Source organism: Calonectris borealis, chromosome 9 (assembly GCF_964195595.1).
Source record: "Calonectris borealis chromosome 9, bCalBor7.hap1.2, whole genome shotgun sequence".
Taxonomy (NCBI): domain Eukaryota; kingdom Metazoa; phylum Chordata; class Aves; order Procellariiformes; family Procellariidae; genus Calonectris; species Calonectris borealis.
This window is the reverse complement of record NC_134320.1, coordinates 15,457,031-15,471,517: the sequence shown is the minus strand read 5'-3', so window position 1 is coordinate 15,471,517 and position 14,487 is coordinate 15,457,031. Positions and strand designations below refer to the sequence as shown.

Below are 14,487 nucleotides of genomic sequence, written 5' to 3'. Positions count from 1 at the left end.
GCAATCAGGTCCCTGAAATATTATAAGGGACAAAAGCAGAAACCATCCCTCCAAGCAGGGTGGGGAAAGTCTGTTCAGAGACTTATTTGGCTAGGGCACAATTTCTTCAGGAAACAACGGCAAAAATCACCTTCTCCAGGAGAACCAGATTAAACAGTATCTCCTGAGAATCTACTTTCCACTATGGAACACTGACTTAAAATACCATTGACCGTATTCGTTCAGTATAATTATGCTTTGGTTTTACAAGTGGCAGGGAAATATCTTCCCTCCACTGATGTAATTAAGAATTTGAGAGCAGGGACTCCAGGGGAAGCAGGAGCCGAGGTGAGAGCTCTGCTGTCAGGGGACCCTCCGCATACACAGTGCGAATTGGCTGTAAAGGACAAGCACACAAAGGGTCACAAAGCCAAAAGCAGCTTGGTTGCACACCCCACATCTGCTGCTCAGCAGTTGCTTTCATCTCTCCACCCACACTTAAGGCCTGAAAAGCACAAAATTACAAGAGAGCAATCCCTTTTTTTAGTATCAGAGACCAGCATCATCTGTTACTCTGCTTCACCACCTAAAAACAAAGCACAAGTTGTCTTTGCCAGCCTTTCCAGTCCTATCATTACTCCCTGTGCTGGACTGAAGAGCACTGACAAAGTGCACAAACATTTTCTCAGCAAGGCAACCAAGGAGTAAATCTCACTTAAGTCTGACCCCAAGTAAGTATAGTCTTTTTAGCATCCAATACGAATATACGCATTAAAATCTGCTACTATGACACTTCTGCAACTAGGTCAATAGCTAACAGGCCAGTGAGACAGAACATGGCACCATATAGGAAGTAAAATCTCTAATATATTTAAGGAAAAATTAGCACCAGATTTTTGGCCAGTCACACAGAGCTGATGTTTTAAAATACCAACGGGAAGTCACACAGAAAACCAACTGATACCAGCTCAGTGTGAAGGACATAAAAGCAGCATTTTCCTTGCATGGTATGCCATGCTCTGCTCTGCCTTAAGCTGGGAGATAGGGAGTGGTTTCAGCACTGGATTCTACAGAATAGGGCTGGTATAGCAGACAAGGAAGAGGGCAATAAAGATCCTTTTACCTCATTTTTCAACACACTAAAGTATTCTGTCAAATCAACAAACAAGCAGTAAAAAAAAAAAAAAAAAAGATGAGCAATAGCGTCTCAAAATGTAACAAACATCACTCATTCAGATTCAACTGTTTAAAGATTTTAGTCAGTTTTACAGGGCTTGCTTTGATCCCAACAGCTATAAAATACATCCTCTGTGGAAGGAAAAAAAACATTCCCGCATGGCTCCATCTGCTCCCATTGAAAGGACGTTTCAGCAGCAGTCAACCGTCTGGGCTGGCTTCCAGATAACACGAACGGGCAGGTCTCTTTTGTTCTTGGAAGGGATGAGCTCCAACTATCAGAGCCCACTCTTATCCCCTGCCCAGGCCAATCCACAGCACAGAGTTCCCAGGTGAGCTAGCAATGCCTGCTTATCCTTTTTTTCCCCCCTCAGTTCAGGCCTGCAGGACAGTGCAGTCCCTGCCCCGGAAAGGCCAGATGCCAGAGCCACAGCTAAGCCTCCAGGTGTTTAGTGATCCTGCGAATTTTCTCCTTCTTATTCCTGTTTCCATGTTTTTTCCAGGGCTTTCCTACCACATTCCCAGGATTGGGCGTAGTCATAGGCACGAGGCCACTGCCGGGCCGGTATCCCATTGCAGCCCGAACGCCTTTCATCAGGGCACGAACGTTCTCCTGGAAGAGGAGATATAATCACCAGTGACCAATGAGAAGATACTTAACCACAAGGAGCTGTGATATGTTACTAAAACCAGCACAGGCAAGCTCAAACCCTACCAGACCTGCTCAGCCCCCAGCTCCAGAGCTGCAGGAAAGGTCACACCACGCAGCTGAGTCAAAGCCTGCCAGCATGCTCCAGTTCTGTCTGCAGCCATGTCTCGCCGCGCCAGGTCCTCGGTGTCTACCACTGCAAGCAGAGGCGGAGTGTTGACGAGACACCGAGCTCTGACAGACATTAGCTATGGCGCTAGGATCGATTCTCACAGTCTCTGCTTTGCACACAACAAATTGTCTTTGCAAATAAATCTGGCGTCTGTGAAAGCCAGAGACTAAAATAAGTTGCTCAAGTCTGGAGCATGGGTAGCACTGCCGGAGCTCACTGCTCGTGCCAGCACTCTGGGCAGCCAGAGGAAGAGTCTGGTAATCCCAAAAATTCTTCTCAGGTCATAGCTTTCCAAAACAGCTCACTGTTTTTCAAAAGGGCCCGAGTTCTTGTTTTCAAAATGCATGACTATCTTTAGCTGTGCTGAAACAAATACTGTTCATATCCAGCTAGCCAAGCAGAACGGATCATGCTCTCTGTGACCCATCCTCTTCACTGCTAAACACACGCTGTTCTGATCTTTGTCAGGTATGCAGACTTAATCAGTTATGGATCTGATATCTCATTACAGGTGATTAATACATTTTTTCAGTAGTGTAGGGGCAAAACAGATCCTTGTGGGACCTAACAAGAAGCACACAAGTTAAGAGAAATTTCCATTTCCCACTTCATTTTGAGATTTCTGAATTAGATTTTAAATCTGTTTCTGTGTTCTTTTCATCTGATTTCAGGTTCTGAGTCAAAACAACCATGTAGTACTAAATCAATTGTCTCAAAGAAGGTTATCATGTCCCCTAAATACATCATCTCAGGAAAGGAAAGTTTGAAGGACCTGTTAGTCCAAAACCATGTTCCTGGTCGGTTGCTGTGTCACACCACCCTCCTTCCTTGTCTTTCTTCCCAGTCACTCTCCTGTTTGCTCAAGACTGATGTTAGGACCATAATGATGAGGGTCACGCCGCTGACCTTTTAAAAATCAACTATGCGCACCTCAATAGCTATCTTTCAGTCACCTAGGACATTCCCAGTGATTTAGGAGATAATAAAAAGAACAGAGAGCTCTCGGGTAAAAATTAAGTGCAGATGCCAACGGCATCTAACACCATTAACAACCCAGCACCCCTCCATCCTCAAAGCTATTTTTTCCAGTAACTATGACACAGCAGTGCTGCTGTAAAAACTCCTAGAATAAATCTCCTCCAGAATTTACCTGGTGGAAAAATGTTTTGTCCACCACATTTTCAATTTGTTTTGCTTTGGTATTCTTCTCAGGCTTCACCTGTCCACTGGCCTGCACAGTTCTGCTCTGTGGGCATCTTTGATGCTGGTGCTGAAAATCATTTGGGTCAATGCCAGGAGGTGGATGGCAATATAACAGCTTCCCCTGTGAAAGCAATGGAATACAGTTATTACCAAAAAAACTCAGAGAAAGACCCAGAGAGGAAAGAAAACAACTCCAAACCTAAGAAGGGCCCTGGAAGTCCAGGGGCTCGCACTGGCAGACTATCGGTACACTTTATTTCTCTTCCCAGGCAACAACTGGCTTGACTTCTAAGTTAAAGTACTGTTCCACCTCTACTTCAAAGCACCATTTCCAGCTGCAGTGTCCAGCTGCAAACAATACAGTGCAAAACTCTCAGGAGTACTGGAGGATCCTATTAAGAAATACTCAACAATAAGTTGCCAAGAGGTGCTGTAGAAGCATGCAGTATTACAACACTCAGAACTGCAGTCCAACTCGTCCAACTATACAATATGGGTTCGTTTCCTGAATATCTGCTGCCTATTTTAGAGATACAATAATTTATTTAGCTAGCATCATATTTTTAAGCAATCATCTTTTTAAGATTAAGCAGCTTCAGAAATTCCATTTATTCTTTTAAAACATAAAAATAGCCCAATTTAAAGAGTATTTTGATATATGGTGATTTTATCCAGAGAGATAGAATTCACTTTATTGTGCTCCTTCATGCCCCAGTGAACCTTCAATTCACCTCCTAGCAGAAAAGAAAACCCAAATGTAGGAAACACTTACACTGACATAGTCTTTTAACACGTATCGAGCTGATCTCGGCTGGTCTGGCTGTCCATGAGCTGTCATAAAGCCTCTCATATCTGGAAAACAAACCCAAAGTACATTCTGTGTCCGTGCAACAAGAGAATTAACACATTCTTCTCTGCTGCCTAGCTGCCCATTTGTATCCTTTCTCAGAAAAACTCCCTTAGGAGGAGGCTTCTGTTGGGGACAGCAGGGAAAAAAGGGAACATTGCTGACCGTAGAGGTAGTGCAGAAGCATCCTAACCTGAAAGGAATGATGAGAGCTGGCATCTCCCCAACACCAGAAAACCTGCTGGGTTTTTTTTTGTTTTGTTTTGTTTTAAGGCCAGAGAAGATTAGCTGCATCAGAGAATCAGACAAGGGAGATAAACCTTCACTGCATTCTTCAAAGTCTAATTCAAGACACAGTTGATGGGAGGTATCTAGAAGGATGAGAGCATCACGCTACACAGACTGGCAGGGCATTTCACCAACATTCTCAACACAATCACTACATCTGTCAGACAAAGCTGGCAAAGCACCACTGCAACAAACAGGAGATTAGCTGTTCCTGAGAGGCCCTTCCTTTTGCATGACAAACCTGAGTTGGGCCTAACTTTAAAAAGTTCTCCTAAGGCCACGTTCAGGACCATGCGCACAGCAGAGGCAATAGGTTTTAAAGGGATCATCACTCACATCCATATGCTGTTAGCAGCTCTTCAGCTGTTGGCTTCCGATCTGGATCCTCATCTTCCCTCGGCCTTATGATATTTATTCCATAGGTTGCTTCCAAAACGTTTCGTGGGATATGCTGGCAAATGTATGCTAGTAAAGGAAACCACCTGGTGATTTTCAGCTACACAAGTAATCTTGCCCTAGTCACTCCAAGAGCACACATTAAGAATGACTTTTGGATTTTGTTGCAAACCAGAAAAACGATGCAAGTTTGACACAAGACAAACTTGATATGAGATGGGGAAGACCAACACAGCAGGGCTGTTTTATCCAATGTGTGTCCCCCCACCCTCAACGCATGAGCACGTGTGCCCCTAGCAGGGCTGGAACATGCTACACTGCACGCTCCAGATCCAACGCTTGCAGACATTCTTACAAATCCCATGCAAAGGATATTAGAGAAATGGGTGGGACGTGGTCCCTCATCTGGTCTATAGGCAGAATTCCAGAACAAATCATTTCTGCCTTGGTAGAGATGAAAGATGGCATCACCAGACCAGGGCAATCACATAGGCACAGGCCAGGCTCCACATACAGGGTCTACACAATAAATAACCGAGGAGTTCACCAAGGCAAGTCAGTGTCCATGGAGCAAAAAGGAACAAAACAAAACAATCAAATGCATAGATGGAACAAGGATGCAAATGAGAATAAGCAGAAATTCTGCTAACACAGACATTTGCCCTGCTGGCCCCAGCCAATGAATTAAGGAAAACTGATGTGGAAGACAGCGGCACTTCCAAGGTTCATAAATAAGGTGTCCAGATGGGGGCAGCAAGATCTTGAGCTCTCCAATCTGATGGGGGAGGAGAAAGCACTCCTGAAACCTTTAACTATGTTGGACCTTTTGAAACAGGTAGGAGATTGCACAAGTACAAATCCCACAATGCTCATTGTAGCATTGGAGTTGCTACCAAAAATTAAGAGCTTGATCAATATGAACACGGTTAGACTGCGGACAAAAAGGATAGTTTGAAAGTTTGACCTTAAGCTATTCAGAGGAACACTCACTTTTCAGAGGTTCTCTCCTCATGACTGTTGAAAAAACAAGGGCCAAGCTACTTAAATAAAATCAGGAGATGGAAAATATCTCCCATTGCACAGCAGCTCTTACGAGTGACTCTCAAGCTGTAGCAAGAGTTTGGAAGCAAGAACTATAGTTCCAAAATTATATACATCAAGCCCACCCCTCGTGAACCTAAACTCTGCTGGGCAGAGTTCAGGTTGGCAAACAAAGTTCTCAGTGAGTCCACTCGGCTACAACCAGTTCATAATGAAGCTCTCTTCCACTGGGGGGGAAAAAAAAAAAAAATAAAAAGATCAATGCTCTTTGTTAGCAATACCTGAAAGTGTTTCGTACGGCCTGGTGTAGCAGACACTGACACCTTCTTATTTCCAAGGATTGTGTTGATGGTCGAACTTTTGCCAACATTAGGGTAACCCACCTAGACGACAAAGAAGTGGAATGGTAACAATGGTATCAGGCAGGGCAATGCCAGAAGACTGGCAAAGCTCTGACACAAAAGTACTTTAATAAAATGTACTAAAAAAAATTAAGGCAAGCAGTGGGGAATGCTGAGCTCCAGGAACTTCAAAATTAATCTCTGCACAAAACCCTCAGTGATTTGTGCTCATTAGTTTTTTTTACCCTTATAGGAAGCCAGGCTACAGGACGAATTTTTCCCATGGAAGGCATATGGAATTAAAATTTAGATTAAGCAAGTTCCATTTAAGCACAAAGTCCAACTCACCAGCCCAACATTTACTTCCCCATCCTTCACCCTTGGTCCATTGTGCATGGTTTTGAGTATCTCCAGCAGCTCATTTCTCTGTACCAGATGGCTGAAGTTCCTGATGTTCCTGTTCTGCTCCTGCACTACATGCTGCACTGCAGCACCATCAGTCCTGCTTTCCATCCTCTCTGGGGCAATAGCATTTACTTTGTCCCCGCCTTCATCTTCAGAACAGGTTTGCCAGGCCTCCTCTTCATCATCTTCACAGTCTTCATATTCATCACTACTGTCACCATCACTAACCAGAACTTGATTTACAGTTTGCAAAGCACTGCCTGTGGATGTGCTTTCTGTGCTATCTTGTGGTGCGTCATCATCATCTTCTTGACCGGAGCTTCCATCCTCAGAATCACTCAGGTCCTCTGCTACATCTTCAGTGTCTAGTTCCTGTGTGAACAGTATTTCATGTAAAGAAATGTAAAGACAACACTAAGTCTTGCTGTTGACCGCAGCTGCTGCACTGCAGGCAACTGTTTTCATCAGTCAGATCCCAAGGACCAACAACTCACTGCTTACACAAGTTTTTTAGGGGTCTTATGTAGAAACAACTAGCCCATTTTAGGAGAATGACAAAAGTATTCCAAGAGGGATTGTTAGCTTCATTCTGAAGTCGTTAGAGGTTTCTCTCCAGAAGCACAACTCTGAATGCGCGCACACCCACAGCATCCTTACACACAGCAGCAGCAGAACCCAGCAAATATTTTTTTTAAAAAATTATCAAGTGTTCCTAGTAATAGAATGCATGTACATTTTTCAAAATGTTCAGAACAAAGCCATTTTGTTTCAGGTCTAAATATTTCATTAAAATAATTTCAACTGTCTTGTTTTCAGTCCAACTCTTTACATTTCCTCCCTGCTAACAGTTCACATTCAAAAAGAAAGACCTTTTCATAACAATAGTATTCTGACGTTTCCTTCCAAAAAAGAAAGCAGAACTAACACTTTCAGTCTCGCTTTTAAATCAATGTGTAAAAAACATTTTATCCAAGGACTGTAAACCAGCTGAAGGAGATCTGGGATATTCCATAGCTGAATAGCGATGGCTGTAACAGATGAACCCAATAAAACCTGAAAGTGGCATCTATTGAAAACACGTAACTCGGGGCAGCAGCACAGTTTGTTCCACTGGGCAAAGAAAAGCTCTCAGGTACTTTACGTTCTCTAAGAAACACCTCCCCTCCCTGGGAGAGAAAAATCCTCTGTACAGATAACCACATCCCTCACAGCATCCCTCTTGGAAAGGATTCCAATTCTGTCAATGAGTTAACAGTTTGCAGACAGATCTACAAGGGCTGTTTCTGTAGCTATTCATCAGTAGCCTTAAGGAACAAATTTACATTCTAGTTCAGTATTATTTATCATGCTATTAACCTTGAAAGAGAAATTGCAAGCACTATGAACAGCAACCAAACGGCATACCACTTTGTTCACCATTTTACTCTCCTCACTTTTGTCTCTGAATCAATCATTAAAATGCTGTTTTAGAGCCACATAGGTCCTTAGAATAATCCTTCCTTGAGACAAGAACTGTACCTTTCCTAGAAAGGTGCTCAGGTGTGTCACACGCAAAAGTAAAAAGCAAGTCATCAGAGGCAGCCAGCACATATCCAGTGGGAACTGGTCATCTACAGTACCTTTGCTTCTCCAGATAGCCGTCTGCACTCTGCCAAAGCTGACCAGAACACCACCTTAACGCCCTCTTTCTCAAAGAACTGGGCCCAAGCAGCCCGCTGCTCCTCACTCAGCAAATCTGCTTTGTTTATCAGGATCATGTTCTCCTTGTCACTGCTGACCTCCTTAATGTAGCTTTCCTGAAGAAAACAAGAGAAGGCTCAGTTCCTACTCTGGTTTGGACTCCTCCTCCCCCCAGGGTGATATAAGAGCAGCAAGACAAGTTACCCCATCCAGCTCCACACGAGTGTAGCTAAGCTTACCATAACCCTGGGCTAGATGGAACCGGTGTTTAGCAGACAGCTACAAGAACAAATTGGAGCATGCAGCTACCGCAATACAGGCTGTTTCTGGCCACGTGTGCAAACACCTTGTCTGCTTAGAGCTACGACAAGATATTAATCAGCACCTCACAGCAGGAACTCTTAAGATCAACTATTTGAGCAGTTTCATATCTTATTGATGCACAGCGTTTTATAGTCTATCATTACGAAGTTGTCACTTCAATAATTCTTAATCCTTCGCTTTCAGCACAGTAATCCTCACCCATTTTTATTCCACTATGCTTTTAAAGAGAACAATTCCTTTAAGTACAGACAATTCTAGTGGGTAATGAGGAGCAGTATAATATCTGCCGTATAATGTCTGCAGAACTGCCTCTAAATCCACAACGCTCTGTGTGAATCATCAAAAAACACTGCAGAAAAATAATTTGATGCCAGAATACTTGCATAAATAAATAATCCAGTTAGGTACAACAGCAGAACAGCTTCAAAGTGGCTGAATGTGTTAAACAAAAAATAAACCATATAAACTCTAGGAAATAAAATGAAGACAACATTCAAGAAAGTGGTTTACTTACCAGATCTTGGCATCTAAACAGAAGGGGATTTCTAGCATCTACTATCTGGACTACAATATCACTGCAAAAATAAAAGAAAGCCCCATAAAGTACTCTTTCTTACCTTGCCTCAAAGAAAGCAGCGAGGCACAGCACACTACTTGCTTTTAGGTTTTGCTTGCAATTTTAATGGTTTTAACTGTATTATCCTGCTAAGCACCTTTACTAAATTAACAAAGCATCTCAGCATCCCACAGCCCCCAACTGAGCCATGCTTACGCTACAAGCCAGTACTGCCGTACAGTATTTCTGCCTCACTTGGCTAATTCTCCTGTACAGCCGGCAAGGGGAAAGGAAGCAGGCGAGTTTTGCCAATCCATCTACCCTTCAGAAATGGCCAGCGGGCAAGAACCAGAGTAGTGGTATTCTATCCTTTAGAACATTACTAAAAACTATGAAAACGCAACTTTATTTTTGTCTATTCTTATGCCCAAACTGCGTTGGGGTGGCTACAGAGAGGAAGAAGAGGTGGTTTTCCTGCACAGCAAGGTATTCTGGAACACTGTTGTCCCCTTTGCATGGAGCAAGATGCACAAAGTCTCCCACAAATGACCTGTAGATTCTAAGTGTTTGCTATCAGGCATTTCAGAATTTCCTTTGTGCTCTTCTTAACACAAAAAGCAGAGGAGAGTGAAAGAATAGTGTTAAGACTCCAGTAAAACATGTTGCTCCCCCATGTAAGCTTTTAGGAAACGAGGTTGCCACCACATGTATGAGCAAGACTCATCAGTTCTACAGGCAAATTAGACACACTGGCTTCAGATACCAGAGGCACTCATGCTTATTTTTTTTCAAAAGGAGGGGGAAAATTTAACTACAGCCTCTTCCACTAGAACTTCTCCAGGCAGGTAATTTAAAATACTGCTTGCCATGTGCTGATTCTATTTGTTTGACAGGGATTTCTGTTAACTCAGGACAGCTTCAGAACACCACAGATTGAATGGAAGAATTTCAAGCCTCACTAGTCAGCTGGTTACATACGGGGAAAAAAAAAAATAAAAAAAAAAAAAATCAATAAACCCCCCAAGGGAGTCATTTCATAAGCCGCATGGGTACAAAGAGGTACTGAACAGTTACAGAAATTCAAAGATCAATACAAGAGAAAGCTGACACCATGGTGCTGGATGGGATACAGAGAAGTTACTGAATCACACCGCTGGGAGCTAGTTTGAAGCAAACACAAGAAAAGGCTGACACAGATCAAATTATCTGGCAAGGTAAGGGACTAGATGACTTTTCCGTTCCATTCTGAGACAGCATCCTCACTCTACATGAACTAAAAAGCTCTAACAAGAGCAGAAAGGCATTAAGAACACATTCCAGCCACCTCAAAACACACAATACACTCACACTGCATATCATGATACCCTACAGTGGATGCTCCCAACCCAGCTCTCTCCTGGCCAAAGGCCCAGCAGCACCCCGTACAAAGCCACTTCTGTGAAGGGACCAGCTCACCATGACCTCACTGGTGAAGTATTTTTCAATTTTAGGAAAATCAGACAAGATGATGTCAAACTTAATTACTAGTGAAATTAAATGCCCCCGTTAGATTGATGTAGCAGATAGCACTCCTATTGTATTACAGCTCGGCAGAGCAAACAAAGCTATTTCTGTGATATGACAGGCTGTTGTCTTTTGTGTACTGCTGCAATTTCTCTGCATGGCAAGAGGCCAAGCACCAAGAGGCTCTTTCTTTCCCAACGTTATTTAGCTGATCTCCCTTGCCTCCTGCCCCTGAGCGTCAGGCTGCAGCTGTCTGGTTCAGAAAGAGGAGAAAGGGTTGATCTTGGCAAAAGATCTCAAAGACACATTCTCAAAAGAGGCCTCCCACACAGAGATACTGGAAGAGGCCAAGAGCAGCAGCATCTGAAGAATCATCCGAGACTCGCAGCAAACCCCCTGCAGAACCGCAGTGCTGAGAGCTAGCGTGCACCACTAAGCAGCTGCCCTTCTTCACGTCACATTTTGGTCACTTCAAAACAAAATCACTTCAGAGCTGATAATAAAACATTGCTAACTGTAATTGTTTTTCCTGTGCTCAGACACTTGAAGCTTGACTCAAAAGCTTCAATTCAGGAAAACACATTAAACATTACTTTTTAAAAGTGGATAGTGCTGTACTTTACCTTCTTTCAATAACTCTCCAAAGCTGACGCCAAAATTCCAAGTTTCGTTCAAACGGGGTTAGAATTAACTTTTTTTCTTCCTCAAGTCTAAGGCAAAACAGAAAAAAGACGTCATATTTGGCTCATGTCAGGCAATAAGCACACCACCAGTTCTTCCTCAGATCCAGGAGGCTTTAGTTTCAGACAGAGCTATCAAATCAGACTCATATAGTAAGTACCATTTCTGCTGGTTTTGGAAATGAATCAAGCGCCCAGGTAAACTGGTGTCAGTGGCACTGGTTCAGCAGCGACACAATGGCTCCTGATCATGCCAATGGAGAAGTGGTAAATGATGGGAAGAGCAAAAACTCATCAAAAGTCTGCCTGTGAAATTTCAGAGCCACAATAATAAACCAGAGAAGTTATCCCAAATGCCAGCAGTTATTGCTCAATCAAGTACCACCTAGAAAAAATAACAAATGGCACCCGAAATGGCTCTGTACAATCCTTGACTTGCTGTTACCACCGCCTGAACGACTTTACTCAGGGCAAGCGCGGGTTCGCAGTGTGTGAGCAGATACCACCTAACTCTCCAGGCCAGCAGATGCAGCACCGGACCAGCACAAGCTGCTGTACGCAGGCTGGCAGCACTGCACGCTATTCAGAGCGGCACTGATGCTCTTAGAGGACACATTCACCACTCCTCCACTTCACAGGCAAAAGCAGAACATCACACTCCAGCCTGAAGAATTTTAACCGTAAACAGTACAAGAACACGCACACACAAGAGCACTTTGCAGAGCTCACCACAAAGCCGTGTCTGGACTGTGGCTGGGATGTCCAGCCTTCTAGAACAAGTACAGGGAGCTACTGACAAGACATCAATTTTATTGGTCCAGCAAGGATAAATACAACCCGCTGCTTCCTGCGTCTCCAAATGCCACCAGCTACTTACCCAGACACAAGTGGCATACTCACTGGGCAAGCTGTCGTCTCCATTCGAGAAAGCTCTCCCTCTCCGCCTGCTTCAAGTCCTCCGCACTGGTTGTCCTATCCCACTGTGGCCTGTAACAAGCACATTGTGGGGTGAGTGATCAGAAGCAGCAATTAGACCAGTTACATTACTGCAATAAACATCCATAAAGAACACAGGCACCACACATTCAGCTACACTGAGTGGTTATAGTTTAGATGTGCGTGCACCTGTTTTCAGCAGCTTTAAGTACGCCTGTTTTCTTGTTCCTTCTAAACTCCACTAGCTGAGAGGCTGCTATCCTATGCACATTAGATCGCACAAAGCTGTTTTTTCGAGCTAAGATTTATAGGGCATTTAAGATGGGGGATTCATCTCTCTGTCCACCACGCACAGAGTTCTGGAAAGGCTTACTAGGTGGCCTGGACACACCAGCCCCAGTGGTGCCAGGCTTTGTGCAGGAAACCCACACAATCAGGACAGATGGGCTGGCAGCACCCGCAGGCAGGCACCTGTGCTGCAGACAGGCTAGGTAGTGGCTTCCCCAAAAACAGGGTACCGACAAACCAGAGGGCTGTCCCCAGGCTTGCAGCCACTGAGGAGCTGAGCCCACTCAGCAGAGGGGGATCCAAGCCTGGCCCTGCAGGACTCACCTCCGTGGGATGCGCAGGAACTGCCGGTTCTCCTCGTGCAGCTGCCGGACACGCTGGGCCTCCTGGGCCGTAAGCAGGCCAGTGCGGCTCTGGGCAGACACGATCTGGATGTTCAGGCGCTCTGCAGGACGGAAGAGACAGTCATCCAAAGCCAGCTGTCCCCATGCCCCCCGTCACCAGCTCTGCTGGCCCCTGCCACCCCACCCCGTTCCTGCTGATCCCCCGCCGTGGCTCAGGACCCCATCCTCTGTCCCCCGGTCCCCTGCCCGGCCAAACCCATTGCCAGGCCCAGACTACTCCTGCTCCTCCATCCCAGAACCGGTCCTGGCCCGCAGCCCCGGGACCCCCTCCCCAGCCCCTGGATCCGCCCCCGCCCGGCACTGGGCCTCTCCCCAGGCCCAGCCGCAGCCCAGGACCCGTCCCAGCCCCTCACCGGCTACGAAGCGGGTGCCGGCCAGCTCGGCCGTGGCCAGGAACTCCTCCAGCGGGCTCTGCTCGGCCGCCGACCGCAGCTCCGGGCCGCGCTCGCCGCCCACCTCGCTGGCGTGCAGCTGCCGGGACAAGACGCCGCCGTCAGCCCGGGTCGCCCCGGCCTCCCGCCGCGGCCCCGCCGCCCCAGCCCCCCCACCCTACCCATGAGGAGGCGCCGCGGCGCTCCAGGCCGCGCTGCCGCTGCAGGCACCGGCCCAGCCCCGCGCCCCGCTTCTTGCCCATGCCGCCGCCGGAGCCGGAAGGGGCGGGGTCGGCCGCCCCGCTTCCGCGGCCCTTCCGCGGGGCCCTCCGCCGCGCCCCGCGCCCGCGGAGCAGCGTTCCGGGCAGGCGGGTTCCGGGGCGGCCCCGCGCTCCCCGCGCCCGCCGCCGGGCGGCGCCACGGCACCGGCACCGCCGCCCCCGTGCCCGGCCCCCGCGACCGCCCCCCCGTGCCCGGCCGTGACCGCCCCCCCGTGCCCGGCCCCCGTGCCCGGCCCCCGCGACCGCCCCCCCGTGACCGCCCCCGCGACCGGCCCCCCGTGACCGCCCCCCCGTGCCCGGCCGTGACCGCCCCCCCGTGCCCGGTCCCCCGTGACCGCCCCCCCGTGCCCGGCCGTGACCGGCCCCCCGTGACCGGTCCCCCGTGACCGCCCCCCCGTGCCCGGCCGTGCCCGGCCCCCCGTGACCGAACCCCCGTGACCGGCCCCCCATGCCCGGCCGTGCCCGGCCTGCCTCCCCGTCGCTCCATGCGCTCCCCCGTCCACTCGCTGCCCTGCCCGTCCATCTGTCCACCCGCACCCATGCACGTCCCTCCGTCCATCTCCATGCTGCCCTGCCCGTCCGTCCGTCCGTCCATCCCCGCACTGCTCTGCCCATCCATCCATCCATCCACTCCCACGCTGCTCTGTCCATCTGTCCATCCCCACGCTGCCCTGCCCACCCGTCCATCCGTCCCCATGGCTCTCAGCAGGACACACGCCTCTCCGACGCTCCCCTCCCCAAGCCCCGCTCTAACCCTCTCACACCCACCGCAGCCACCAGCCCCACCATTAGCACATGGCACAAATAAAACACGGGGCACGTCTAAAGGCAGCGCCCCGAGGCCTGCGCTGCCGCAGGGGGCGCCGGCAGCGGGGCGACGCGCAGGGCTGCGAGCCCCAGCAGAGCCCACGGCAGCGCCGACGGCTGCGGGGGCCGGTTCCGCTCCCCGGTTCCGCTCGCCGGTTCC

The 14,487-nt window shown here is 47.8% G+C and overlaps 1 protein-coding gene across 5 annotated transcripts in view; it reads right to left on the bottom strand.

Moving 5' to 3' along the window:
• The window catches only part of LSG1 (large 60S subunit nuclear export GTPase 1), a 33,055-nt gene extending 19,526 nt beyond the window's left edge, over positions 1 to 13,529 (bottom strand). For 2 of the 5 annotated variants that reach the window (XM_075158402.1, XM_075158400.1), the window contains exons 1-13: positions 13,422 to 13,529; positions 13,222 to 13,339; positions 12,789 to 12,909; positions 12,141 to 12,227; positions 11,184 to 11,270; positions 9,016 to 9,076; positions 8,117 to 8,293; positions 6,441 to 6,869; positions 6,033 to 6,134; positions 5,086 to 5,229; positions 4,651 to 4,774; positions 3,952 to 4,031; positions 3,127 to 3,300 (exon numbers count right to left, since the gene is read on the bottom strand). In XM_075158402.1, coding sequence (XP_075014503.1) covers positions 3,127 to 3,300; positions 3,952 to 4,031; positions 4,651 to 4,774; positions 5,086 to 5,229; positions 6,033 to 6,134; positions 6,441 to 6,869; positions 8,117 to 8,293; positions 9,016 to 9,076; positions 11,184 to 11,270; positions 12,141 to 12,227; positions 12,789 to 12,909; positions 13,222 to 13,339; positions 13,422 to 13,502 — 1,785 coding nt within the window. In that variant the 5' untranslated portion in view covers positions 13,503 to 13,529. Of the gene's footprint in view, positions 1 to 1,216; positions 1,769 to 1,862; positions 2,001 to 3,126; positions 3,301 to 3,951; positions 4,032 to 4,650; positions 4,775 to 5,085; positions 5,230 to 6,032; positions 6,135 to 6,440; positions 6,870 to 8,116; positions 8,294 to 9,015; positions 9,077 to 11,183; positions 11,271 to 12,140; positions 12,228 to 12,788; positions 12,910 to 13,221; positions 13,340 to 13,421 lie in introns of those variants that run through there. The other 3 variants (XM_075158399.1, XM_075158403.1, XM_075158404.1) reach the window with 3 other exon arrangements.
• Positions 13,530 to 14,487: the final 958 nt, after the last annotated feature.